The sequence below is a fragment of the Cyanistes caeruleus genome, chromosome Z, assembly GCF_971803275.1.
Source record: "Cyanistes caeruleus chromosome Z, bCyaCae1.hap1.1, whole genome shotgun sequence".
Taxonomy (NCBI): Eukaryota; Metazoa; Chordata; class Aves; order Passeriformes; family Paridae; genus Cyanistes; species Cyanistes caeruleus.
In genome coordinates this window covers 12,868,652-12,894,379 of record NC_141732.1, presented here as the reverse complement: position 1 = coordinate 12,894,379, position 25,728 = coordinate 12,868,652, and the positions used below count along the sequence as shown (strand labels likewise).

The 25,728-nt window shown below is 43.3% G+C and overlaps 2 protein-coding genes and 1 long non-coding RNA gene across 5 annotated transcripts in view; 1 reads left to right on the top strand and 2 right to left on the bottom strand.

Annotated features, from left to right (window-relative positions):
- Window positions 1–7: 7 nt before the first annotated feature.
- LOC147648114 (uncharacterized) lies at window positions 8–22,373 on the top strand. Of its 2 annotated transcripts, XR_015280767.1 has the most exons (4): window positions 16–590; window positions 1,305–1,831; window positions 12,974–13,163; window positions 20,826–22,373. It is a non-coding gene; the product is annotated as an uncharacterized LOC147648114 (long non-coding RNA). The 2 variants fall into 2 exon arrangements; XR_015280768.1 differs by lacking the exons at window positions 12,974–13,163; window positions 20,826–22,373 and having other exon boundaries at window positions 8–590; window positions 1,305–6,354.
- On the bottom strand, window positions 2,104–12,204 carry ALDOB (aldolase, fructose-bisphosphate B). 2 transcript variants are annotated; one of them, XM_023944291.2, is made up of 9 exons: window positions 12,015–12,204; window positions 5,504–5,625; window positions 5,012–5,223; window positions 4,431–4,485; window positions 4,117–4,277; window positions 3,814–3,897; window positions 3,166–3,340; window positions 2,830–3,029; window positions 2,104–2,616 (listed from the first exon to the last, which is right to left on the bottom strand). In XM_023944291.2, the coding sequence occupies exons 2-9, from the start codon at window positions 5,613–5,615 to the stop codon at window positions 2,521–2,523; spliced, it is 1,095 nt and encodes a 364-aa protein (XP_023800059.1). In that variant the 5' UTR covers window positions 5,616–5,625; window positions 12,015–12,204; the 3' UTR covers window positions 2,104–2,520. The 2 variants fall into 2 exon arrangements, with proteins under 2 accessions (XP_023800059.1, XP_023800060.1); XM_023944292.2 differs by having other exon boundaries at window positions 5,504–5,641; window positions 12,015–12,169.
- The window catches only part of PGAP4 (post-GPI attachment to proteins GalNAc transferase 4), a 26,827-nt gene continuing 20,209 nt past the window's right edge, over window positions 19,111–25,728 (bottom strand). Inside the window, exon 4 of the mRNA XM_086868679.1 lies at window positions 19,111–23,127. Coding sequence (XP_086724805.1) covers window positions 21,831–23,018 — 1,188 coding nt within the window. The 5' untranslated portion in view covers window positions 23,019–23,127 and the 3' untranslated portion in view covers window positions 19,111–21,830. The remainder of the gene's footprint in view (window positions 23,128–25,728) is intronic.

The following is a 25,728-nucleotide window of genomic DNA, read 5'->3' as shown; positions in this document are numbered from 1 at the left end:
CTCCCGCAAAGCCTCATGGGAAATGTAGTCCATCCCCTCAAGCCAGCCCCCTCGCTGGGAAACAATGTGTGAAAATTACCTGAGGAAAAGGCGTTCTTTGATGTTTGTTCTTTGTGTGCTTTCAGACCTAATCGACAGGAAGGGAGATTTAATTAAGCAGGCAACAAGCTGTAGGTGATGTCCAGGTGTTGGAAAGGCAAGTTACTTGTTGGCAGAATTGCCTTGTTAAGGTTAAGGTCTTCACAGGCTTCAGGGATGTCTGACCTAGGCGAGGTTAGCAAGGCTTGGGAAGGAGGATGTACCACTGATAGTGGACACAAATAATGCAGAATTTACAGACCGCAGGACATTCGGCAGAAACCCCAAGACAAGGAGCCAACTAAAAAAGCCAATGCAGCAGCTGTGTTGAATCAGCTCCAGCAGGGTAAAAGGTGATTCCCACAGGGGCAAATGAAGGCCATCGACTCGCAGCCACCAGTTCAAGAAACCACTGACTGAGAAGAATGACTGAGCAGGGAGATTAATTAGCATGAGAGGCAAGAGGATTATTACCTAACTGCAAACAGAATACTAATTATTATGAAAACAAGGTAACTTGTGGTCAATTAATTCCTTTGTTTACTAAAATACACAAATAGGGTAGAATTTTGCTAATTCTGGTGCTGATGGTGGGTGGCTCATAAAAAAGAGGGAGAGAGAGACTTTATACACAGATAGTGACCAGATAAAGGCAGATGGTTTTACTAAGAAAGGGAAGAGATTTGGAAAATTCTTTACTGTAAAGGCAGTGAGACCTTAGCTCAGGTTGCCCAGAGAGGCTGGGAATGCCCCATCCCAGGAAATGTTCAAGGCCAGGTTTGGACAGGGCTCAGAGTAACCTGGTCCAGTGGAAGCTGTCCCTGCCTGTGGCAGGGAGTTTAGAACTGGATGGGTTGAAAACTATTAAGGTCATTTATAATGCAAATGATTCTGAGATTGATCTTTGATCAATAGGATGCTGCTCATCAGGAGCAGAGGTTTCACTGAACTCAGGTCTGTGGAGACCCAGAGGACCACAGCTGAAGCAGGAAAGAGGTGTTATTCCTAGCATTAATCTCTGGAATGTTTTGTGGCAAATCACTTGCTCTTCTTTCATTGTCAGGAGAGACTAAATGTAAGCCTTAATTATACAATGACTGGATCCACATAAAGGATTTTGGCTGTTTATTTATTGCCTGTGTGACACACTGGTTATTAATGCAGAGGCCATGAAAAAGTGGTTACAGGGCAGTGATTTTGCCTGTTTCCCCTGTATTTTTTGGCAGGAGCTGTGAGTGTCAGTGGCCAGGAGGAGCAGCCAGGAGAGAGAGGTGACCCTGAAAACCCTGAAAAGATGTGGAGTCCTCTGGGTTGCCTGGTCCTGGCAATATCTGGGGCCAGGCATATATTTAGGAGGCTGCTCCAAGGCCTCATAAGTTGATTGGTGTATCCTGGAGGATATTCTTACATAACCTTAGGCCTGCTGGTTTTGCCATTTATTCCTTTTTTCGTGACAACCTGTAACTGTAACTGTGCTTTAGCTAACAAAGCTTGCATGTTTAACAGGGACACAGCAACATGCCAAAGGTAAAACTGTTGATCTGCAACATCAGCCTCATTATTCAACTACACAAGCTAGCCAAGATGCCTGCATGTATGCTTTGTGTTAATTGTTGTGGAAAATGCCACTGTAAAGGTGATTCATAAGGACAGTTTTGCACAGCCATGACTCAATGTGTGCAGCCCTAACACAGCGTGTAGCAGCCTCATCTCACCAATGATAGGTCTCCAGAGACGTGAGATGCTTCTGAAGGTACTGTTGTTTATCTGTAGCCTGATTCCCTAGCACTGCTCACTGTGTACATCTCCCAAGTGTTTAAGTGTCTGCCAGACTTCTGTCAGCAGGATTAATGTCTCCAGCTGTGTCACTATTGGATTATTTCCCTTTGATATCCTCAGAGTTTTCCAAACTCACCAGCTGTAACACTTTGTTAGTGTTAATCTTTGCAAGGACTACCAAAAAACACAGATGTGTGAAAGATACAGTAAAGTTTACACAAAACAAAAAGAATTGTGAGGCAGAGATTAGTTTTCAATTACTGTTTTATTGACATGATTGAATACACAGTCAGGTTTTATAATTCAGGATAGTGGCTGCAAAATGTGATAATGGGCAAGGGTAGGTATTTGAATTGCTAGGGAACTACTGAATCTGCCTGCTATTCCAGGGGCTGAGTTTCAGACTGAGGGAGGGTAGGTTCACGATTCATTGGCAGCTGTTATTTGTTGTTGGGAAAAGTATTCCCTTTCCTTGGAATGTGCAAATGAGAAAAAGAATATCCCCTTGGTAAATTGTGGGAGTGAAGGGTGGAGAGGAAGTTAAGCCATTCTATCTCCAGTTTGGTGTAGGGTAAGGGAAATTTGATTTCTGTGTTCTGCTTTAATTTCTGAACATCTTCCATGGTGTGAGAAGAGACAGGAGGAAGGAAGGTTACTATACTTTCAGTAGGTATAGCTGGCAGTGAACAGTGACTGCGTGGCAGCTGCGTCAGTCTTCCCAGACAGGACATACTGTCCCCTGCAAGCCAAACTGTTAATCTGAAAAAGAAAGGGGGTGGGGGGGGAACAAACAGGCAGATGTGTAAAGAACAACCAGCAGGAGTAACCACATGAGGCAGAAGTAACAGAGTAATGCCTCTGGTGAGTGAGGAGTGCCGGGAGGGGTGGGATCAAGAGCAGCATTAGGAAGGTGACAACATGTGTCCCTTCATGAAGAGCAGCTCTTCTCTGTGCTGGGGGAAAGCCTTGTACCTGTGCCCGCTTGCGGAAGGCCTCTTGAGCAGCCTTCTTGTTCTCATTTTTGCCTAACCACGCAGCCAGGGCAGAAGCTTGCAGGGCTCTCCCGTAGGAAAAGGTCAGTTTCCAAGGCTTAGGCAGAGGGGACTGATTCATGGCATTCAGGTTGAGAGAAGCCTCCTCTTCACTCTGACCTCCAGACAGGAAGCAGATTCCTGCAAGAAAGAGGTTTTGAGACTTTAGAATATTCCGGCCACCTCAATCCCTGACCCTTACTTGCTAGAGGAGCAGGGCATGTCAGAGGTAGGGGAAAGACTGGGAATGAAGAGATAGTAATTAATCAGGAATCACCAGGAACAGCAGCGGGAACCGTGCGGAGGAGAGTAGTGACAGTTGCCATGGCTACATCCTGAGGGGTGTACTTCTTGGAGCAGGAATGCCCAGCCGTCACCATGTTGGGTTTCAGCAGTGTCCCCTCCAAGTACACATGATGATCATTCAAAGCCTTGTAGACAGCAGCCAGAACCTGAAAACAGGAGGATTGAATACAGACTTCTGCTCAGATCTTCACCTCAGCCTGCTGTGAAAAGACAGCTTTATTCTTTGGTACTGTAGCAAGGTCAAATTGAATTTTGCTTTCCCATTATAATTATCTCTGGGGTTGCAGTTGTAGAAAACCCACTGCTTTTGAGATGACCAGGATACAACTCTTCATATTTAAGGGATTTGTCCCTGCTGAAATTGAGGTACTTTTGTTTGGTCCTGGTACAGCATTTTGAGATTGAGAATGCTTATTCTGTCACAGAAATGAAAATCTGAAAGCATGGAAAATACTCTTGGATTTCCTACTAGTTTGTTATGTGCTGAGGAGCTCATTTTTGTGATGCAGTTATGAAGGACATTTTTGGTCAAATCTCTTTAAGATCTGTGAGCACGAACTGCACAAAGTTTAGCTGCTAATTTGTGAGCAGGAGCACAGAGGGAGGAACCTCTTCTTACCTTCTCCGTGACATACTGACAGCGCTGGAGATCGTGGTCTCCATCAGGCAGAATTTCTGGCTCCACGATGGGCACCAAGCCATGCTAGGAGGAGAAAGATGGGATTCTTTAGGGCTATGGAAGGAAAAAATCTTGTTGTTTGCCCTGACTTTGGTAGTCCTCCTTCGTGCTGTGCTGCCCTTCCTCCTTGTCTTTCCCAAAATCCTCACAGGAATTCTCCTTGCAAGCTACCAAGTGTGTTATCATAGGGAACAGGGAGAAGGGGCAGCAGCATCTCAAAAAAGGTTGCTGGAGGGGAGGTACCTGCTGGCAGATGCTGGCATAGCGTGCCAATGTATTGGCATTCTCCTGGATGGCAAGTTGAGAGGGTGTTGTGCTGGTGATCTTCAGCACTGCACGCCACTTGCCAAAGTCAGCACCATCTTTCTTGTACTGGGCACAGCGTTCAGCCAGCCCATCCAGCCCTGCAGAGGGAGAACAATGCTTCACTGAGAGCTGCTCTTCAGCACAGCGCTCTGGAAAGTACCACAACTCCAGCCAAGGCTATGTCTCTGATGAGTCACCCTATAGCTTTTGCTGCTTGGGCCCTAGCTTAGGATCCTCAGATCTCTTCTTACCTTGGATGGTGGTTTCTCCATTTGTTCCTGCTAGAGGTGCTGTGCCTTTATCCAGCTGTGGATGTCAGAAAAACAGGAGGGGTTACAGAAAGGTGGGAATTGGTCTAATTCTTACCTTCTTATCCTTGTCTAGTCTGCCTTTGAAGGCTAACTGTTAGTAATGTGTGGACCTTAACATGGTCAGGGTGCAAAGGAAGAAATGTTGGAGCAAAGGGGAAGAAAAAGGAGTGAACTGAGTAAGAGGAGGGGCAGTGAATGGCTGCAGGGAATGGCTCAAGACCTCTGTCAGATGTGGAAAGGATCAGGTTTACATTACTGCATGGAGAGATTTATTTGCAGTGAATGGTGAGTAGATGGAGGTTGGTGTATGAAAAGTTCCAGCATCTCATGCAAATGTGCCTCTAGTTAGTTGCACAAAAGCTATGCAAGGAATTTTAAAACCAATTACAAAAATGGGGGAAGGGGCAGGGGTGTGGCAGGAACAGTTTTTCAGGAGAGAGCAGTCCCAAATATAATTTGCCCTGGAAATGGGGTTTGGAGTATGATGCCAGCCTGGTACAGATGCCAATACAGATGCTCACCTTAATTCCCACCACAATGCCTTTTTCCTTGATGAGTGCTGGGAATGGCTTTCCACTGCTATCTTTCTGATAGAGAGTCTCATGGAAAAGGATCACGCCCCCAATGCTCTGGTTGATGGAAGTATCCGAAGAGAAGAGGATCTCTCTAAAAGCTCGGCGGTTCTCCTCCGTATTCTCCACATTGATCCGCTGCAGCCTGTTCCCCATGGTACCTAGTGAGGTGGACAAAGGCCAGACAGAGAGGTTCTAGTCTTGGCTGGCCTCCTGGTCCCAATAAGTGGTAATGAATTGGATCTTCCGTTCAGAGCTTTCCTTCTCAACCCATAGTTTGCAAGCTTTTGTTGTTACAGCTGCAGCACTGCCTGGCTGAATTTTTTCTGCTCACCCAACAGTTTCTAAGTGGTTTTCTACTCCAGTGATTTCAAATATGAAGCAAAACTAAAAGGAAAAAACATCTTGCATACTACTAACTGATTAATGTCCAGAACTCACCCACTGATTCATCTGCAGCAAGGATCCCCTTTCCTGAAGCCACAATCCTCTGAGCAATGTCTGCAAGAGCCTTCTTCTGCTCTGGAGACAGCGCTGGGAACTGGTGCGTCATGTTAACTTATCTGTGGGAGAGAATTACTGTTACAAGTAATTACAAGAAATTCTGGGGAAGATTATGAACTGGTGGCACTACTCAAGTGCTTCCTCTAAGGGCTCTTGGTGCTTGTCCTGGTCCATGTTATCACAGGCAATATGACCAGAAATTCATTTGAGTTCTTCTAGGCTTGGTGTGTCTGGAAAAACTAGAAGGAAATGCAGGAGACACATCCTACCACATCCTTCTAGAACCTACCACATCCTTCTAGAACCAAAGTGGGAAAGACTGCATTTTACCTGCATTTGCTCAGAAAATAAAAGAAGGTCAGTCTGTCGTAAAAACGTGCACCAAGTAACAAGTAAGCAAATTGCTGACTCCGTAGACTTTTTGGTTCCTGTCAGTAGAATGCCGGTTATTCTGTTGCTCATCTTTACACATTTCCTAACACTGCTCCTCTTCTATTTCCTGCATTTATTGGCAGTATTTGCTGCTGTGTCTGGTTGACTTTCCTTCCCCTACCTTTTGCCTGGGTTTGTAATTCTCCTCCCTATGGCTGCTCTCACTGCTTCCTCTACAGAAGATATGGGGCCTTAGGAGAATTCACCCCTCATTTCTATCTTTTTACCTGTGGTAGAGGGTTACCAGCTGCAAATACCCAGCACCTGAAGTCTGGGTTCTGTCTTGATATGACAAAATTCTTGGTCTTATTAAAGTTTTTGTTTATATGGCATTAAATTACAGTTTTTTCTGATCATCTGAGTAGTCCAAGTTACTTTTCTGAGTGTATGACTTTAAGTCTGAAACAGAAAAACTATCTCCCTTTGGTTTATCATATGTGATAGCTAAAGCAATGCATGTTTTTTTACCACTGGGTAGTAAATCCAGAAGGTAATTGATTAAAAACAATATAGAAGAGCTAAAATACCATGTTTTCTTCCAAAAGGGCAGGCCTCTGGACAGCGTTTGTATTTTTTATTCCCAAACTCTGCCTAAGAGAAGAGTGAGAACTCTTTAATCAGAATTTCTTTCATTAGAAATGGCCAGAAAATATATGTAGGCAGCCAAGTCTAACTTCTTATTTCCCTGCACACAGATGCTGACATGGAAGTTGACAGGGAATCCTTTTCTTATCCTTCCTGTGAAGGGCACAATGAGGAGAAACAATAGAATCTGCTACTCATGATAGGGTACGGAGCATGACAAATGGTGCCAAAATTTTCTGGCAACAATGTCGTCAGAATACGCTAACAGCTATAAATTCATGTCCCTGATTTATAGCTGAGGATACTTTGGTACTGGCAATGTTATCATGCAAGATTCAAATGGCATTGTCTGCCAGTACAGACCAGTCAGATGCAGTGTCCAGATATCTACTTTACTACTTTGTGAGCTGAGACTGGAATTTTTCACATGCAGCTTACCACAGAGTGAGTCATTTTAGGTTTAGAGGGAAGATGAAGGAGTGCAGGATGAAGACTTAGTCAAATTAGGGAGAGTTCCCTGCTTTTCAGAGGGCTGACATACATTCTTGCTGTGGTCCTGTGAAACAGGCTTAGCTGAACCCCTCTGTCTGCATACCACCTGTGCCCAGAACTCTGGGAACCATTCTTCTACTGTGGTGATCACAGCGCCATCATCACTCCCAGCTCTTGGTCTTTTCAGCTCACTCAGAAGAATTTGAAAATCTATGGTTTATGCTGCATAGCTGCTTAAACAACCTACACCTACAACTCTTCTTATCCCTCACCTGCTTTCTTTGTTGGATATGTCTTAAGAAACTGGCTTGTTATTATGATTACTGTAATTATAGTTTGGTGATGAGCATCTGATTTTAACTTCAGTTAAAACCACACTACTGTTAAATAAGTCGTTATGCAAAACAATAATGAATCACTCCAGTAGTTCAGAGTCTCTATGGAGAAGACTAGAAAATTGTACTCTGTCAAGAATATGATCTTGTCCAAGGATAAAGCTAATGAATTGCTTAAATCAGGTGTGGGATTTTAGAGTTGCAGTTTGGAGCTGTGTTACAGGACCAGGAGGTATCCAGGTAACCTTGAGTCCAGCTGGCTGGACTGCAAGACATGGTTCCTCCAGTCATATTATGATGGGTACCCTTTCTTTCCAGCAATGCAATAAACAATGAGATTAATGTCTGCTCTATCTTACATTTTCCCAGTGTTTGTCTAAAGGTAACAAGGAGACATCACTCAAAACCAGCCTGCAAGGCAAATTTTCAAAATATGGAAATATGAGTTTTCAGTGAATAATGCTGTTCCAAGTGAGAACATTGTGAGACTGAAACAATAAATAATAAAGTATAGTTTCAGAGTGATGAACTGGAAGACAGCAAATTAGTTTAAGTTTCTATACAAGTATCTCATTGAGTGTGAAAGGAGCAGGTGGAGATTTGCTCAAAGTCTCCTCAAAATGATCTTTAAGGCCATGGTCAGTGGTTCCCAGATACTCTGCTGAGCTAGAGCGATGAATAAAAGGCACAGTGTTTCTAGCTGAAATGGTGAAGAAATGAGGGCAAAAGAACAATTGTAAACCTTATAACAGCTCAAAGTTGCAGACTGTTCTAGCACCCTTGATTTACGATTTTATTTTTCTGTGATTCTTTCATGACAATCATAATTTCTGAGAATCTTCATGTCTGCATTCAAGAAAGGGTGTCTCTGCTGCAAGGTCCTGCTCTGAACAGGGGGACAGGCAGGAGAGAAGTAGAGAAGCCCTACACTTCATTTCATACAGCCACCTTGTAAAGAGTAAGCTCCCCACACATCCATAGAAGCTTTAATGCCCCCTCTTAAAAAGCTGGATATGTCACCTCATATCAACTCCTGAGAAAAACAGTTGTGCCCAGGCTGCCAGAGCTGCATAGCTTATTTCAGTCTTCCAAGAACAGTCTATTTGTCTTAATATTATTTATCTGTTTAAATTGACAACTTTTCTAGGAAGAAAAAATTTCTAATAAGTTGTGATCTCAATAACAGTAATTGGGAGTTGTCCCACCACTAGGTTTCAAGAAGCTTTATTTTTATTTACCTATTTTAGGCTGTGAGCTAAGTGCCACAAGCTCAAGTGATTTCACACTGATTTCTAATTGTATGAACAGAATGCATTCTCTTTGTAGTATCTGCCTATGTAATTTTTTTTTAAAGTAGAATTAAAAAAACCCTCAAATGAATAAAACTGCACAATCCCTCCAGCTTTGTAGCTGCCTGGAGTGCTTATCAGGCTTCAACAGCTCCTTAAGCAAACAAATTTCTTTGTTCAGCCCCCAACCTGTGGCCAGCAGGAGGTAGGCGTATGGGAACAGGCAACTGCACAGTTGTAAAAGTAAATATTGTAATACTGAAATATTGGGTTTTTCTCAGCTACCATAAAGAAAGAAGCCATGGCAGCTCAAGCACTTGATCCTGTTAATATCAGTAGTGAGAACCAAAGAGCAGAGTCAAGATGAATAGTAGAAGGAATAATATTACATTTCACTTCCAAACATATTAGAAACTTCACTTTATCATTGGCATCTTTTTTTTCCAAGAACCTCATGTGACTAGATTACTCTAACCTTACATAAAAAAAGTCTCACCTGAGTCCCAGTTTGCAGAAGGAAAAAGAATGGATCAGAATTTCAGAATTTCTAAGTTTTTCTCTTGGGTCTCTTCACTTCCTGCTTTTATAAAACTGGTTCCGAAAGCGAAGGACCAAAATTTTAAGCTACAGTTTGTATCCCATATATGTAGCTTTTTCCTATTCAATTACCAGTAAACACAGCCCTTCAACACTATCTCTGACAGTCAGCAATACAAACTCTGCACACAAGAGATTTGTTTCCAAAGAACAGTGTTTGAAGAAGAAGCAGCTGAATACATAAGCAAATAAATATAGCTGGTAGGGACAATGAAAAGTATTTTAAAATTTAATCTATCTCATGTAGGCACAGTGTTGGCCTGACTGAATTTACTCCTCTTTACACTTGTATACTTGGAGGAGGCAGACACTTAGTGGCTTAGCACCTCATATTCTCACTGCAGTGGCTATCTGTGGTTACTGACCTCACTTCTCTGTGGAGCTCCGTTAAAAAGTGGTTTCTAAATAAGTCTGGTTCCTTGGGTGTGGGGAAAACAGATGGGTATGAACAGCTGGGCAAGCCTGGCCCCATCCTACTGACAGAGTACATTCTCACCTAGGTGGCAGAAGACACACAGCTGGCAGGACTACTTGATATACCTGATTGATGAGCAGTCATCCAGAGGATCCTGGACATGGGAATTGGAAGAGGCCAACAGGAGCAATGTGCAGTCTGGCTAAGACAAATGCCTGGACATTGCCTGGGCTTCAAAGCCCTGGCAGCCATTCCCCCTGGATGAGTGGGATGAGGAACAGCTCTTTGGGGATGGCCTAAGGCCCTGTCAGGCAGCAAGCTAAACAGAGGCCAGCAGCAAGGGCACAAGCATCCTGTATGAGCAGGGGTCTGGCCTAGAAAGCTAGAGGAGGAAATGGATTATCCCCCTTTTCTCAGCACTCTGTATTTAACATCTGGGTACTGCTTCCAGTGTTGGGCCCCTGCAGTACAGGAAAAACGTACTGAAATGAGTTAGTTCAACAGATACCACCAAGCAGATCAGTGGCTGCAGCACTTGCTCTGTGAGGACAAGTCTGCTGAGCTGGGTCTAGTTCAGTCTCAAGAAGTGATGGCTTCAGGGGTACCTCTCAGCTGTCCTCAGTCCTTATAGAGTGTGATCGAAGAAGCAGAGATAGGGTTTTCACAGCGGCTGTGATGGGACAGTGAGACACAACAGGCACAAGATGAAACCAAGGAGATTCAGTCTTGATAAGAAGAAATTTTTTTCACTGTTGGGACAGCCAAGCAATGTAACAGATTGACAAAAAAGGCTGCAGTGTCTCCATCCGTGGAGCTTGCCAAGACTCACCTGAATAAGGCCCTGAGTACCTCGGTCTGGCCTCATGTCTAGCACTGCTTTGGGCAAGGGGTGGTTGGACTACAGACTTCCTGTGTTCCTTTCACCCTGAATTACCCCATGGCTCTCCATGAATACCTGTTTTAAGGAGTCAAGGTGGAAGTGGTGCTTCTGGTAGATATGAAGGAGCTCTCAGGAAAGAACAGAACATTTCTCCCATCATCCTTGCACTGAGATGAAAGTTTTGGGTTAGCAAAATATTTCATTTCTGCATTCTAAAAAGTCTCAAGGATATGGGACAAAAAGAGATACTCAGATTTCTGTCTCCTAGAAAAAGGGGCAGATGTTTTTGATTGACATGCTAATGTCACCATCTCCATAGGTCCTTTGGGGTATATATGTTGTAAGTTGCTTGCTTGTTTTTTGCTCTCTGAGTTTTTTTACCGTCCTCATGGTCTATTTAGGGACCTTGATTCAACATCCTGTCCCAGATGGAAATGCAGATCTTAAGTTCCCTGTGCTGATTCCCATGTTAGCCTCAGAGCTGTACTCAAGCCCTGAGCAAGTGTATCCCATTTTCATTTCCCTAGCAACTATGAAAGGAGGTTATGTTCAGAGATCTGTCCTCTGCAGTCAGAGCAGAGCACTCAGAATGGCTAGATTTGGCTGAGGTGGCAAATGGTTGCTTGGAAGCAAGTGTTATTAGGGAGAAGCTACTTCTCTTTCAGGGCTGGACTTTTCTCAGAGAAGATAAAAAATTGCTGCTAGACTTGCATGAGAATTCAAGTCTTGTATTGCCAGCAGGGGAGGCTGGGGGAAGCAGTGGTGAGAGTCTCAGATGGGCTAAATGGTTTTGGGTAAGCACATAGGATAGTTGAGTAAGTGATGAAGGATCAAAGACTTAGAGAGGATTAGACTTGATCAAGCAATTTCCTGAAGCTCGTTGTTCACAGCTTGAAAGGTTACAGCCTACAGATGCAAGAACAGGCTTTGTTTTCCTGCACTTCAGAACTTATATACCTTTGGCAAATACCATTGCACTGTTTCAGAAGAAACTGCCCTACAAATACACATAATTGCACTTCTGTCAGCACTGGTGTCTGTCAGGACCAGCTGCCTTCTTCAGTCATCCTCTGTTCTCCTTGCAAAACAGAAATTTATGTACACCACAAGCAAAAACAAACATGAAACAAAGCGACAGAAAGCAATGCAGGTACATTATTGTTCTAGTCTCCGTAGGCAGAGGATTCACTCACTCACTCACTCTGAGCTAAGTTAGAAAGCCAGTGTTAGCAGCAAATGGATCACTTTAGAAGACCACTGCAGAATGGCTGAGTGCTTATTTCTCACAAGCTGTTCCTGAAACAAAAAAATTAAAACAAAACCAAAAACATCTTTCCAAGCCCACTGTAAATAAACATACCAGGTCTCAGCTGCTGATATATGTACCGGCTTTAGAGTTGAGAAATTTAATTATAATACTTACTTGTTTGTGGGCAGTGTCTCTGCTGCTACAAGCTTCTGGTGAGGTGTTTGCAGGCAAAGAGACCCGGTCCTTCTAATCACTAACTTTTATAAAATTCTTGGTGAGGCTTTTATTTTTTTTCTTCCTCTCCACTCCTTCATTGTCCCACCTCCTCTGCAAGCTGTCCGGGGAGGTGTCCCTGCTAAAGGCTAGTCATTGGCTATCAGACCACCACCATACACCTTCAATGGGACCTGGTCATGCTCCTGCTGTTCCTCCCCTTTCCCCTCCCCCTTATATAGAAGGCCATTCATGCAGTAAAACTAAGATGTTTTCCAGTTATTTCAAATGATTCCTCCTCTTTCTAAAACATATAAAAAACAAGAGAAACTATGGAAATTGCTTACAGGTATCTTGGGCACAACTTTATCATTTAGATCTTCTGAAAGTTTATACTTAGGAAACTGCATGAAGAAAGAGCAGAAAACAAAATATAGAAACAATGAAACAGATCCTTAACTTGCACCAGTTGGTACCATTTCAGTGGCTTCCTAAGTGTTACACTGCTTTTCTTCACTCTTTTTCTTCTTCTTAACTCTAGCATGGAAACATTTTCTTTTTCCAATTGGTATAGGAAAAGGCAAAATGTGATGCTACAGTATCAGGTTTGATGAAAGACCAAGTTCTGATGTCCTATAACACAGCGTACCTGTGAAATTAATGATTGTCAGACCAAACATGCCCACATGCAGGTACACAGCTGCAAGCCAAATTTTCCCCCCAAATCCCACTGAGATGCCCACCCTATTGTAGTGAAATGCAGACTTCTCTGTTGCTTAGCAGAATTTTTCAGTGAAAAATGCTGACGCTGTATAAATGGTGTATCAGCATTGCAGTTTATATGAAGCCACACTATATTCACCAAGTCCAGGCCTATAGACTTGATTATTTGCTTTACTTTATTTCTCCCCATCCTGCAGGCTAGTACTCCTGGAGGGAAGTATAGCACAAGGACTGTTGGGCAAACATCATACCCTCAGGACCAACACCCTCCACAACCTTGGACATTGGCATATTTTTACCACAGAGACCCAGTGTTTGCCTGAAGAATGACGTAGTTTCTCCATTTGTTTGGCTCCTGCAGTCACCCTTTGGCCTTTACATGGACAGGTGAGACACCTGATTTCTCCTCTATCCACAACACTGTCTTTCTTAGGGCACTTCCTCCTTGAATCTGTCTTGCATCTGCATGCCAAGGTCAGTGCTCATAGGAAACCGTGGGAACTGCCGGCCTGACAGTCAACAGAGAAACCTCTGAAGGAGCTGACAATGCAGTCTAGTTGAAGGCCTTGTGCTTGTGTTCCTCTGTTTTCTTTCATGCTGCCCTTCCTGATCCATGTGTTTTTGCTGAAGAAAGCTGTGGCACATAACATGGACATAAAGCCTTCCCTGCTTTACAGTGTTTGTTTTATATTCCATTTCTCCCATCCTAGCAGAAAGAAAAACCCCATGGTGTTTTAAAGTTTCTCACCACAACATAAACATCTAATACAGACTAAAAGTATTTTTAATTAAATTCCTTATCTAAGACTCTTGAGACCAAGAAGGTATCATAATGGTGGTCTTCTTCTTCAAGGTCAGAGTTTGAGTCCTGTTGCTCCTGGTTTGGCTAGAAGCTGGCACAGGAGGGAAGTTCTTGGAAGTGTTTTATTCCCAGTGTCATCTGCCCTATGTTCTGACAGGATATTAGAAAAAAATCTGTGGGAGTCTTCATGAAAAAAGCAGTGTCAGACATTTAGATAAAACCTGGAATAATCCCCTCAGCCCACCTTGACTTCTTAGCTCTTCAGAAATATATAAATGTACTTCTAGATGGATAATTGCTGTTATGTGCCTTTCCAGGCCTTCTAACCCTTCGCTCCAGCACTCCAAGCGCAGGATTACAAAATCTCCTCATAAAGATTTTGAGGACAGAGGAGATAAAAGGTGAATAGACAATATGCCTAATTTTTTCACTTAATTGAGGAATGGGAACCTTTTCAGAAAAGAGTATGGAATGAGTAGTCTCTGTAGATGATGTCACTGTAAGGTTTTAGTATACAGACCCATCACACTGACCATATTGTGCAGAAATTATGGGGATATTAAAATGACACTGGAAAAGAGTACATATTTCCATGTAATCATACTTCGGGAGTACTTGTGCCTGTTAAAATGAGGTTATAGTAGTATCATTTCTTAAGTAAGAGGAAAAAGCTTGTATCGTGAGTGGTATGCAGTGTACTTTCATTTACCAAACAACTAACTTGGCCCATGAAAAGTACCAAATCACTGCCTGCACTAACTATTCCATGGCAAAATTGGTGTATTACTTAAGCAGTAATTCTGTCTCATGGAGGTAGTGTTCTAACTCAGACCTGACAACTCTCACACCTTTCCAGTGGCCATGAAGGCAGGGCTTCCAGTAGGAGTTCTGTTTCAGAGGCAGAATAATTTCTCTTCTGCATCCCTGCAGTTCCTTATCCCCGTCTGCCTCTGGCATGGGAAGGAGGATATAGGACAAAGATCCCAGTCAAGGATAAGGATAGGGTGAACAAGAAGGGAGGTCAGTTGCACTAAAGAGCAACTACTCTGTTTTTTGTATTCTTAAAAATAGTTATGCTGACTATTGCAGTGATTGCTGATACTCTTTTCTAGTGAGGAGTATAATTTATTAGAGAAAGGATTACTAGCTGGTTTTGAATTTTGGATGTCTGGGAACTGCTTAAATACTTATCTAACTAAATACAGTGATGACGGGTTTTCAGCACAGATTATGGATTTTTATGTGTTCATGAGAGAGCTGATATAAACAGTCTTGCAATATAAAAACTTTATACCTGTGTTTAAAACATCACTGCAAACAAGATGCCTAACTATTTACAGAGCTTAAATGTTCATTATTGTGCCTTTTATAGCATAGAAACAGAAAGTGGTAGTTAGCTATAAAAGAGATCGCTTAGATTAAAGCACAAGAAATGTGTCACAACGTAAGTTAATTTTCTGTTGAACGGCTTGGAGATTTTGCTGGTGTCAGCTTTTTCATCTGAGATTCCCATACAGAAGTTGACAGAAGCATGCATTTAAAAATATTAAGAACCATTGAAAACTGTACTCCACGTGTGGCATAGGTTATTACTTAGGTCTTAATTTGGGGTTTACTTTTTGGAATTTGATAATGCAAAAACGTGATTTTTGCAGTAGAAGTTAATTTAATTGCTGTTCCTGTTATATGCAGCCTTAGTGTCAAAGGATCTGACAGTTGTGTACTTAAGTTTTAGATGAAGTCTTGCTGAATAAAATATATTAAAGTTAACAGAAAGCCTGTTTCAAAGCCAACAGATAAAAAATATCTTAATTGCCTCTAATTTTCCAGGTTGTGATTTTATTTTCCATTTCTAGCAGTATAATTCTGATAATGTTTGCCTTTAACTACTCAAATGAACTAGCATTTTAAATAAAAAAATAGGTAAATGGGAAGAATGATCAATTGTAGTGCACCTCAGAAAGAATGATGAAAAAGAAATGAATCAGGCAACTTCAGAGATTATATGGTCACCATAAGAAAAATTACAAATGTATAGCTTCACTCTGCACTTAAGTAAATTAAATTCTACTTTTGGATGTGGTCAGACCTGTAAAATGGATTGAAATGGAATGGAAAAAACCACTGTGAATTGGAAGGACGTCCAAGAATAATATGCATCCACATGAAAAACACCTGGCTTTGTTGCCTCATGAGGCTGCTGCCTGCATGATGGGTTAAAGTCTAATCTAAGCAGGCTCGAGCAGAGTGGAATCTGCCTCCTACCCACCTCTCCACACTGTGCTGGATATTTCCTGTTTTCTGTACTCTGCAGTCTTGCTTAACCATCTCAAAGTCCAGCTTGTTCATCCCTATCTAATCAGAGGTATTATTTATTAAGTGGTTTGTTTTCCACAGTCACCTACACCCCTCACCCCCAGTGAGAAGAGCCTGGCTGTTTAACTCCACTGGAAGAAATACCCCTGTATTTTCGGCTTGTCAGCAGAGTCTGCAGACAACTACATCGGGGGGGGTGGGAGGGGGGCAGCGGGCAGTGTTGGGCAAAACAGACTCAGAACACCAAGGAGATTGCACAAGGAAGGTTTTGCTTTGTTCTGCATTCTGTGCAACTTAAAGCTGAATGTCTGCAACAAACATCATGACTTGGAATGAAAAACAGGAAAGCATGCAACACTGCTGTTACCAAAACACAGATCTTTGCACTAATTTCAACAGTGCTGCTGAAATACCCAGTAGGATACAACTTTAAATCGAGCTGCCTGTGGCAACGTTCCTGTGCTGTGAGAAAAGGTGTAACAGGTCATAAAGGTAAATGCTGTCATGACATTGGTCTCTGTGCCTTTCTGTTGACATTTTGTTTTTCAATAAAGCAAGAAGGCAAACAACTTGGCTTCTATGAAGGGAGACATTTAACTGTTTATTACCTGTTTATCTGAGCAGCACATGGTCCCCCAAAAAAGCACAATTAGGTGCTGCATGTTAATATTTGTATTAAGTTTGCAAAATACAAACCACAACAGGTGTCTGAACTGGACCAGCTTGCTGAAAAGACCATATGTAGATGTGGTTTCTATCTAAGAACACTGGACACCAAGGCAGAAATTCTAAGAGAAAGTAGGCACAGCTGCCCAGAGGCTTACAAACAGGACAATAAAATGTAACTCTTCATCAGCTTTTAAAAATCACTGTTGTTCCTACCCTCCTAGACACCAATATGGCATTTCTAACATGCCATGAAGAACAAAGTCATGGGAAGGGACATTGATGTTGCTGACCCTTAGCCAGTAGGTACATGGATAAACTGGCTGATGGGATGGATTCTCCCCAAGCTGTCAGGACAGATAATCAGTGGAAATTAAGTTACTCCAGAATGGAGACATGCAGTGAAGAAGCACGGACCACGGAGTACCTAATTCTCTACGCATTTTTGGAAGGCGTGTGTTTTACTGAATATTATTCAGGGTGGGCCCTGCCATCTGCTAAATTTGGATACAATGTCTGTAAAGCTGGTGTGAAAATACACAAAATTAAACTCTGACTCCCAATGCTTTCATAACTACAAAGTTACTATGCAACTGCAACTGTCTCTCACAAAAAATTACCTTTTTTATTTTGTGAAATATGTACCCTCTCTATACAAAAGTAAATTTCACCACTCAGCGCTTGATTTTACATCATGTCTCTGTTAAAATGCCTCAATTTTGACTGGAGAAGGGCCTGAGAAACCTGGTCTAATAAGACCTGCTTTGAGTTGTGTTGGATCAAAATTATAATTATCTGTACTAATTCATGAATATGGGAGTATCTTTGTCTGTCAAATATGGTAAGGAAAGATGGATATGCCAATCAGGAAAACAAACAGGGAGATGCAGAAAGATGAGACTATTAATAGAGTTTTTACAGAGAGGTTGTTTATTTTGTAGAAAGTTTGCTTGTAAATAACTTTATTAAAAATAAAAACCAATTCAGACTATATCCAGACAATTTCTGGATAATCCAGTATTGCTGCTGAAATACCCAATCTGGTGATTCACAGCTCCTCACCATAGGAAGGAAGGCTTTTCTCTCTTCAAATGCAGTTCCTTCTCACTAAGACATTGATGCCTGCTGGAATTAGAAAATCCTCTTAAACTTCTAATTTAGTAGACACCTGTCAGTTTATGCCCTGTGTTCTGCTGGCATCATGCTTATGCTGGACATGCTTTGGAAACAAATCTAGTTTTTGTTTAAGTTAATAACTCTGCCTGAACTGTCCTGGACAATAAAGCCTTGGGTCCTGCTGATGGCCCATCCAGAAAGTCTCCTCTTGTGCAAGCAACAGCTGCTGCATTGAAGAATATTCTCCAAACCATTGGGAATGAGCTAACACCCAAGAAAATCCATCCTGTTTGTTTCAAAAATAGTCATGAAGTTTGTTTAAAGTGAAAGAAACCAAGCTCTTAAGGCCACATTTCAGGGAGCTAATACTGTGCTTTGAACTTCTGTAGTCTGAGATGGGGCAACTCAGCTCCACTCCCCTCAGAGAAAAGCGGGAAAAGGCTTTGGGGTTCTTGAAACTGCATTTTTAGCCTGAGCTGCAGAACAAAATCCAACAAGAATTAAGAATTCATGGTAGTTTCCCATTCTCTGTTCTGAAGGTGATGTGCACTTCTCTGACTTCTAATTTCTAGTAAAACATGCAGCACAGAAAAGTGAAACAAGACTCAATCTGCTTGTGGAAGACTGGAAGGCAGGAGCAGGAGGCCTTTCCTGGGATGCCCCATTGGCAGGGTGGCCACTGTGCAAGTAACTGAGTAACTCAGAACACCTCCCTGCAGGGTCAGCAAAGCAGCACCTCTGCTGTAAAAGTGACTTGTGAACTTCAGAAAATTGTCCCAGAAGGACATAAAGAATTTATTAACCTGCTTCTTGCACAAAGGAGTTTGTTCTCAGCTGATTTATCTGAAACTCTCACAATGATAGGTTCAAGCCCTGAGCCCTCTGCACATTGTTTGGTCTCACAGTCAAATTCTGCCACCTCTTATGCCATGAGAATTGTCTTCTAGTTTAGAAGGGATGCCTTAAATTCATGTCAATTTTCAGCTATGAGGCTTAGTGAAATTATTGACCTCTCCTGGACTTTTGAAATGTCAAATTAAGTACTACTGGATTGTCACTGTTGAAGCTAGATTATAGCTGCCAAATAAATTTGGCCATACCAGACCCCCAAATTCAACCAGCCTAGAAGTAAAACACATCATCAGATGGGGCAGGGATGAGTTGGATTCAGACCCAAGCAGGGACCTCAGCCAGTCATGTTCAGTCCAGGAAGAAGACATATCATTGGTCAAGGAGCTGGGCAGTGCTAAAACCTCAACCAGTCAATTACCTAGATGCAGGAGTTTTGAACCGACTATACAAGTAGGTTCCAAAGAATAAAACAGGCAGTTTGTCAGATGATTAAGAGAGGACTCGAGTCATGATTTCTGTCCAATCCACAACTGCATGTAAAACTGGACAAGCAGGAAAATAACTTCGAGACAAATGGATAAATCATTTCCCCACATCAAAACATTTATTTACAGGATACAGCTTCTTGCTTGTTTGCTTGCTTGCCTTCCCCTCTTCCTTTTTCCATTGCTTGTCCCATTTCTTGCTGTGACATTTTCTAAGGCAAGAATGAGTATGAACGAAAAGAACAGAGCATTGTCCTGGATTTATACAGTATAAAGATATAAAAGAGAGAAGAGCAAGCCCACAGCACCAAAACATTCACAGCTAAAGATACAGGAACCAGGTGTATGTGCAGGCACTTGGTGGAGTAAATACACAGTGACACTAAAATCCTGACACCCAAACCCCATGGCAGTGAAGCCAGAGGAGAGATTTGCCCACCTGCCACTGTGTGACTTCCCTGGCATCTCTAGGGCTTTCAGCAGCTGAGAACAAAATGTGGTTTTGACTGTGCCATTCTTCTGCTGTTCTCTGCCAGGAGGCCTAAAGGCCTTGCCTTTGGAATGGCATGGAACCCACAAGCAGTTTTTACTCACTCTAATTTCCAAAGGTGCTCTAGAAGTATCCAGCTGATTACTGGAGTGTGGAGGCCCAGGGGTCTGCCACCAGGGTGGTCCTACCTCAGCCCTGGAGGGGCAGAGGCAAAAGGGGAGAGATGCCCCTCTAGAATACAGTAAGGAAAGGCCTTCCTTCCAGGGGCCGTTTGCAACCACATGTTGGTGCCTTTTGGGTTCTGGTGTTCTGATAGTGTGTGGGGATTGATGTCACCCTTGTTCAGCCCATTTACCATTAATGTACCCTTCCTAGAATGTTCTTCCTTCCCTTAATCCCACTGGCTCTGTTCTGCTGCATTGTTCCACCTGTTATCCCCTTGGTTCTCCTACTCTTTAGCCACTTCCCTGCACCACTTTCCCTTGTCCCTGTTGGACCTTGACCCTCATATCTGCCCCTTTTGCCCCTCATTTAACCCTGTGCCCTTAGCCCATTCCTTGGTTCTCGTCCCTATTTGAGGCTGTGCTCTTCAATAAACCAGTTGTCAGATTGCTAAATGAGAACCCATCCCTTTGTCTTAAATCGTCAGCATTTTCTACAGTGTGCTCTGAGCTCAGAGATGCAGGTCGCTCTCTGGGATCTTGTTGCGCCATGTACCGTAACACTGGAGAGCAAAGCACTGCTGTGATGCTGTTTCTCAGCTCACTGCACTGTGCCTTTGTTCTGGGTAACTGATACCCACTGTGCTGAGGGTTACCATTTTCTTTGGTTTCATCTCTCAGGAGTTTTAGGTATTTCTCACCTAGAACCAAACTTGTTAAGATAATAAGGCATAAATCACCTGGAAGAGAGCTGGGAGAAGAAAATTCAAAGCAAAGCCCTTCGATTACCAAAAAGAAAAACCCAAACAACTCCCACTGATTAAACTCAACAAAAAATACTTATTTGGTTCATTCCAAAGGGAGGAATATGGTTTTAAAAATAGTTCAACCAAATGCCACCTCAAAGTGAATTTGATTCAAAGCTCACTAAAGCCAAACTGGGCCTTTCATCAGATATACCAAATTTTTACCTGTTTTCATTCAGTATGAGGTCTCTTGTCATCTGCAAGCTTTTATATTTAACTGTGCCCACAGCCCTGGTACAAAGTACCTATCCCAGATACCTAACAACCAGGACACACAATCACTGTCAGAGTGGCCCTTTGATGTGCTGTGCTATTGTTGCTTGTTCTTGTGAACAGCTGTCTTTGTTTCCCACAGGTATTTTGCTTTCTGCCAGGAGAAGTGAATGAACCACTCCAACTGAGCTGCGAATTACAGCTCCAGAATGAACAAGGATCTTGCACAACAACAGCACCTATTTAGCACAGATCTAGTCTTCATTTGTCTCTGTACTGAGGGAAAGTCAAGGTAAATTCATGTTGAATGGATAAATTCACTCAGTGGTTGATAAAACCTTTCTTAATGGAGCCAGTACAATGAGTGATGATCCTCACCAACACAGCAATCATTATGTACAATGTGTGTCATGTATCAATGAAAATGTGCATTTCTGACCCATCAGTGTGACACCAGTGGCTGTGATTCTGTTTTCCTATCCCAACTCCCAGAGATGACCTTCAATAGGCAGCAGAGGTTTTGCATTTAAAAGCCTCAGGTGGAAGCAAAAGGAGTGGAAATGGTGGAGGTGTAGACAGGGAGACAGCAACTAAAGAGACTTCATCAATTTGAAGAATCTAGGCAGAATTTGTGGGAAAGTTCCTGCAAACCACTTCTGCTTTTGAAGGTCTGCTCAAAACCACAGCTTTGGAGCAGAGACAGGTCAAAGATCAGACCTTAGTAAGGATGGGGAAATAAGCCCTTTCCCTCCTCATTAGCTTGAATTTGAAACATTCACTTTGTCCAACATTTTTGCTGTCCTAAGGCAAGAATTTTTGTAACCACTGTTCAGGAGAGTAAGCAGGAAAGCTGTGCATGTTGATGTGAGATCTTTTCTTTGGAAACGGCTAAGGAGATTGGGATGGAATCTTCCACTCTTCTCCCAGGTGGTGCATGGTGATTAGTTCAAAATTCATACTAAACAGGGTCTGAATGTACATAGGCTGATTTTTTTAAGAAAACTTGTCATTTTAGAAAGAGTTATTCTCTGTCCACATACAGACACAGGATGCCCAGTGCAAGCAGCACAGAATGCAAGTCTGCACACTGTTCCTCAGCCCATGGCAAGTGTCCTGGGTGTTTTTTGTGTGGCAAGGCAGGAGCAGCTCACAGCAGTTTTGGGTTGCTGTTCAGTCGGAGGCTGGAGTACATCCCCACGTGCCGCACCAGGTTGGGCTCCACCACAAAGGCGTTCTCGCCCTTGCCCCGCAGCAGCGAGTAGAGGGCAGTGTCCTTGGCGAAGCCCTGGCGGCAGCGCAGCCCCTGCAGGTATTCTGAGGCCCGGCGGGCAGAGGCAGCAGGGAAGAGCATGGCGGGCGTGCAGCACTCACTGGCTGGCACCACGTTGTAGAGTGCGGGGTGCAGACGGCGCAGCTCCAGCCCATAGTGCCGCCCCACCAGCTCTGACAGGGCCATGCTGTACAGGGCGAAGAACACCACCAGGCACCAGCTGGGGCCCGCTCGCCCTGCGGCCCAGCAGTATGCAAAGGTCAGCACCGGCCCCAGAAACATGCCCAGACCCAGCCACTCCAGAATCCTCATGGGCTCAGGGTTAAAGTAGTGCTGGAGCCTCTCAGGATGGTACAGCTTGAAGTAGAGAGCGTCTCTGAGGTAGGGCTTGGAGAACCGGGCCAAGAAGAGGTGCTGCAAGACAGAAAATATCTCCTTCTCTGGCACGGCATCATCTTCCACAAGGAGGATGTACTCTGGGTTGTACACCAACAGTGACTGCTCAAGGCAGAAGACATAGTCCTGCTTCTCCTTCTCAAACTGGTTGAGGCTGGGGTCAGGATTCTCTCCAGTTCTGTCACGACTGACCATAGGAAAGAGGCTGCTCAGCAGCCTGACATCCTGATGGATGCTGGGGTCTGACTCCACATTACAGAGGAGCATGCGGTGGTTCTGGCAACGCACCCCACATTTCTGGAGGAGGCGGTGGAAGTGGGAGGCCACTTGCAAGACGTAGTGGAAATCATTCTGCCTCTGCACGGTGATAATGGTGATCAGCAGCAAGGGCTGGAAGGCTTCACTGCCAGACACCTCAGAGGCATTTGGCATCTGCATCTTCTCAAAATAATGGAGGGCATCCTGGCCCTCCTGCTGGTTCTGCTCCAGGAACTCCTGGCTCATGGGGTTCAGGTGCCAGCGCCGCAGGTAGAAGTAAGAGTGGAGGAGCCGGTGGCATATCAAAGGTGCCACCACAGCAAAAGTCACCACAGTCAGGGTGAGGAGATGGATGAAAGGGCTGGACCAACGGCACCACTTCCCACAGAGCTGCCATGCTCGGTTTAACATAACTGCTGCAGAAGGAGGGCACTCCTGCACTGTTCATGGCCTCAATCCTTCACTTCAATGCGTCCCTCTCTGGGGCCATTGCTGCCAAAGCTGCACAGGTTGTGCAAGCCTAGAAAGGAAGAAAAAAGGATGGTTACTGAAATAGGAACTGACAAAGGAAATTGAAAGCTGGGAACTAGTCTCTGAGTAAGCTAACATACAAGGCTTCTGTGGAATCCCTTGAGGTGGAGGTATCACAGAATAGTCCTGGGAGGTTGAGGACAGATGAGCCAAACTTAGCTTCCAGTGCAAAGGACCCCTGAAGCCTTTTTTGCACACAGGAGTTCTGATATAACCCACCTCAAAAGGACTTTGTGTGTTTGTTACTGTGCTTCAAACATGCAAGGTGGATGTAGGATGTGTGGAAATCCCGTTCTGTTAAAGGCACAGAACTTAGGTACCCCTGTATGGTGACACTGACATAGTAATGTTTAGATCACAGCAACAAAGCAAAGCCAGATCTCTTGTATGCTAGTCTAGCACATATCGGAGAGAAAAACTTCTACCTCTTTGGAGGCACATACTTCCCTCCTACAGCTCACACACTTCTAAATGTGTGTTTTTTCACTCTCCAAAGTGTGAAGCCATTTAACAAAGACACCAATTTATTCACTGAGGGCTTGTGTCTGCTAAGGGTAATGTGTGTGTCTATCTATTTTTCTCAGATGTCTCCTCCTCTCTAGAACCTGTGAAATACATGGGAATAGCAACATGAACATGTTGTAATTGAGACATTGATTCATATCTCATATTTAAAAGTATGCAACTTAGAATATATGCCTTTAATTTTAAACTGAAGTAGTCATATAAATGTGTAATTTTTTGGTATACACATTCACTTTAAGAAAACATCGACCTTCACAGAAGTTAGATTTTGCCATATCTGCTTCTCTGGCTGCCCTGAACACCTCACAGCCTGGCTGACAAAAGCTTATGCAAAATTAGGGCAGTTAGGCTGGTCAGACGAATTCTCTTATGTCAGTAGTCTCACTTTTAATCTGTCATTTCATTCTCCCTTTAATTTCCTATTCCCTCTCCCTAAGAACTGAGTTACTCGTGTTTCCCTCACAGGCAGAGGTTTTAACCTTCTGCCTTCAGTAAGTTCTGATCATCAAATGGTGGTTCCAGACCAAAACATTAGTCTTCGTCCTTTTCTGCACCGTCATCTGAAGCAGCCTAAGCAAAGCTGGGTGGATGGAAAAAATTTTCTCTGGTGGCTTTTCTCCTCTGTCTCAGAAAAATGGATCTTGTACAAGAAAATACTTGGAGGACAAGGAAGAAGATCTGGGTCTGGGGATACTTCAGAACTGCCTTCTTTACAGAGGTCACAGATTTGCTGTTTTTACCATTATTAGAACATTTTCCTCTTGCCATATGGGAATGTGACTATCTATGAAAGGCCTTTTAACAAGATTAATTCAAAATATACAAGAGTTATTCCAAATATTTGTTAGAGAACAGGCAGCTCATGTTGTGAGATCTCAAACCATCCTTAGACAGACTGTGGCATCAGTGCTCTCTCAGGGCTCAAGACAAGATTTAGTGTAATTAAATTGAGAACAGATTTAAGTGTTGATGCACGAGAATCTGAAGTTTCTCCCCATATAGCTTTCTTTTCCTGTCTAGTTACACAATCCTGTTGCACAAATTCTGCCTTAAATTGCATGAATGAACTTTGTAAAGGTCTTAAAGGTGATGGCTGCACTTCAGCTGCTACATCCAAGTCCTGAAGATTCAGGATGTGAAGACCTGAAATGTACCAGCACAAAGATCTAAATTTGAATGCATTTATTCATCCAAAATCCTGGGCCTTCCAGCTATCCTGTCACAAGCATTAAGAGAACACAGACATGCAGAACCATATTGTACAGCTCACACTATGGAGCCTTGTCTTTATTCAAGCATCATTGTGGGCACTGTCTCTGAGCCAGCCTCCAGACTTTAATGTGAGGACCACAGTGAGGAAAGGAAAACAACAAGGTAGTTCAGTTCTATAAATAAAGTTTACTTTTCATCTTCCAGCTATGCTGAAGCTCTGAGCTACAAAACCTATGAGCTGGCAATGAGATCTTGGGATATATATTGAAGCACAAGTAATATCTCTTTGAGGATTTCTTCGTTAATAATTATTGGAGCAAATTGGTCTAGTGAGTGGCATCAGGCAGGGGGGCTGGAACTAGCTGTTTTTTAAGGTCCTTCCAACTCAAACCATCCTATGATTCTATGATCATAATTCTCATCCCAGAAAGAGATCTCCTTCCCTCTGAAGATCTCCTTCACCATCTGAAGAGAGAAAATTGGTTGTCCTGTCCTCCCTAGTGGCCAGCAGAGCTGAGGGGAGCTACAGCTTCATGGGATAAATCAAGTAAGTTCTACTTGACATCTTGCTCTTCTGCAACCCTTCTTCTGAGCGTGTTGTTCAAGGCTCATGTCCCAGGTCCCTGCAGGTGGACTCACACTGAGTCCAAAGCCTGAGAGTGCTGGGAAAGTGGTGTGGGGACTCCACCTGCTGGTGTCCCAGCTCCCAGCTCGGGGCACAGCTGATGAGGTGGTACAGGTGAGCACCACCCTCTCTGGAGGTACCTCCTGGCTCCAGCTTCCCCTAGAAAAGCATGCAGGGCTGGAAGCTACCCATGCAGGTCACTGTGTCATAATTCCAAGTGTTATCATT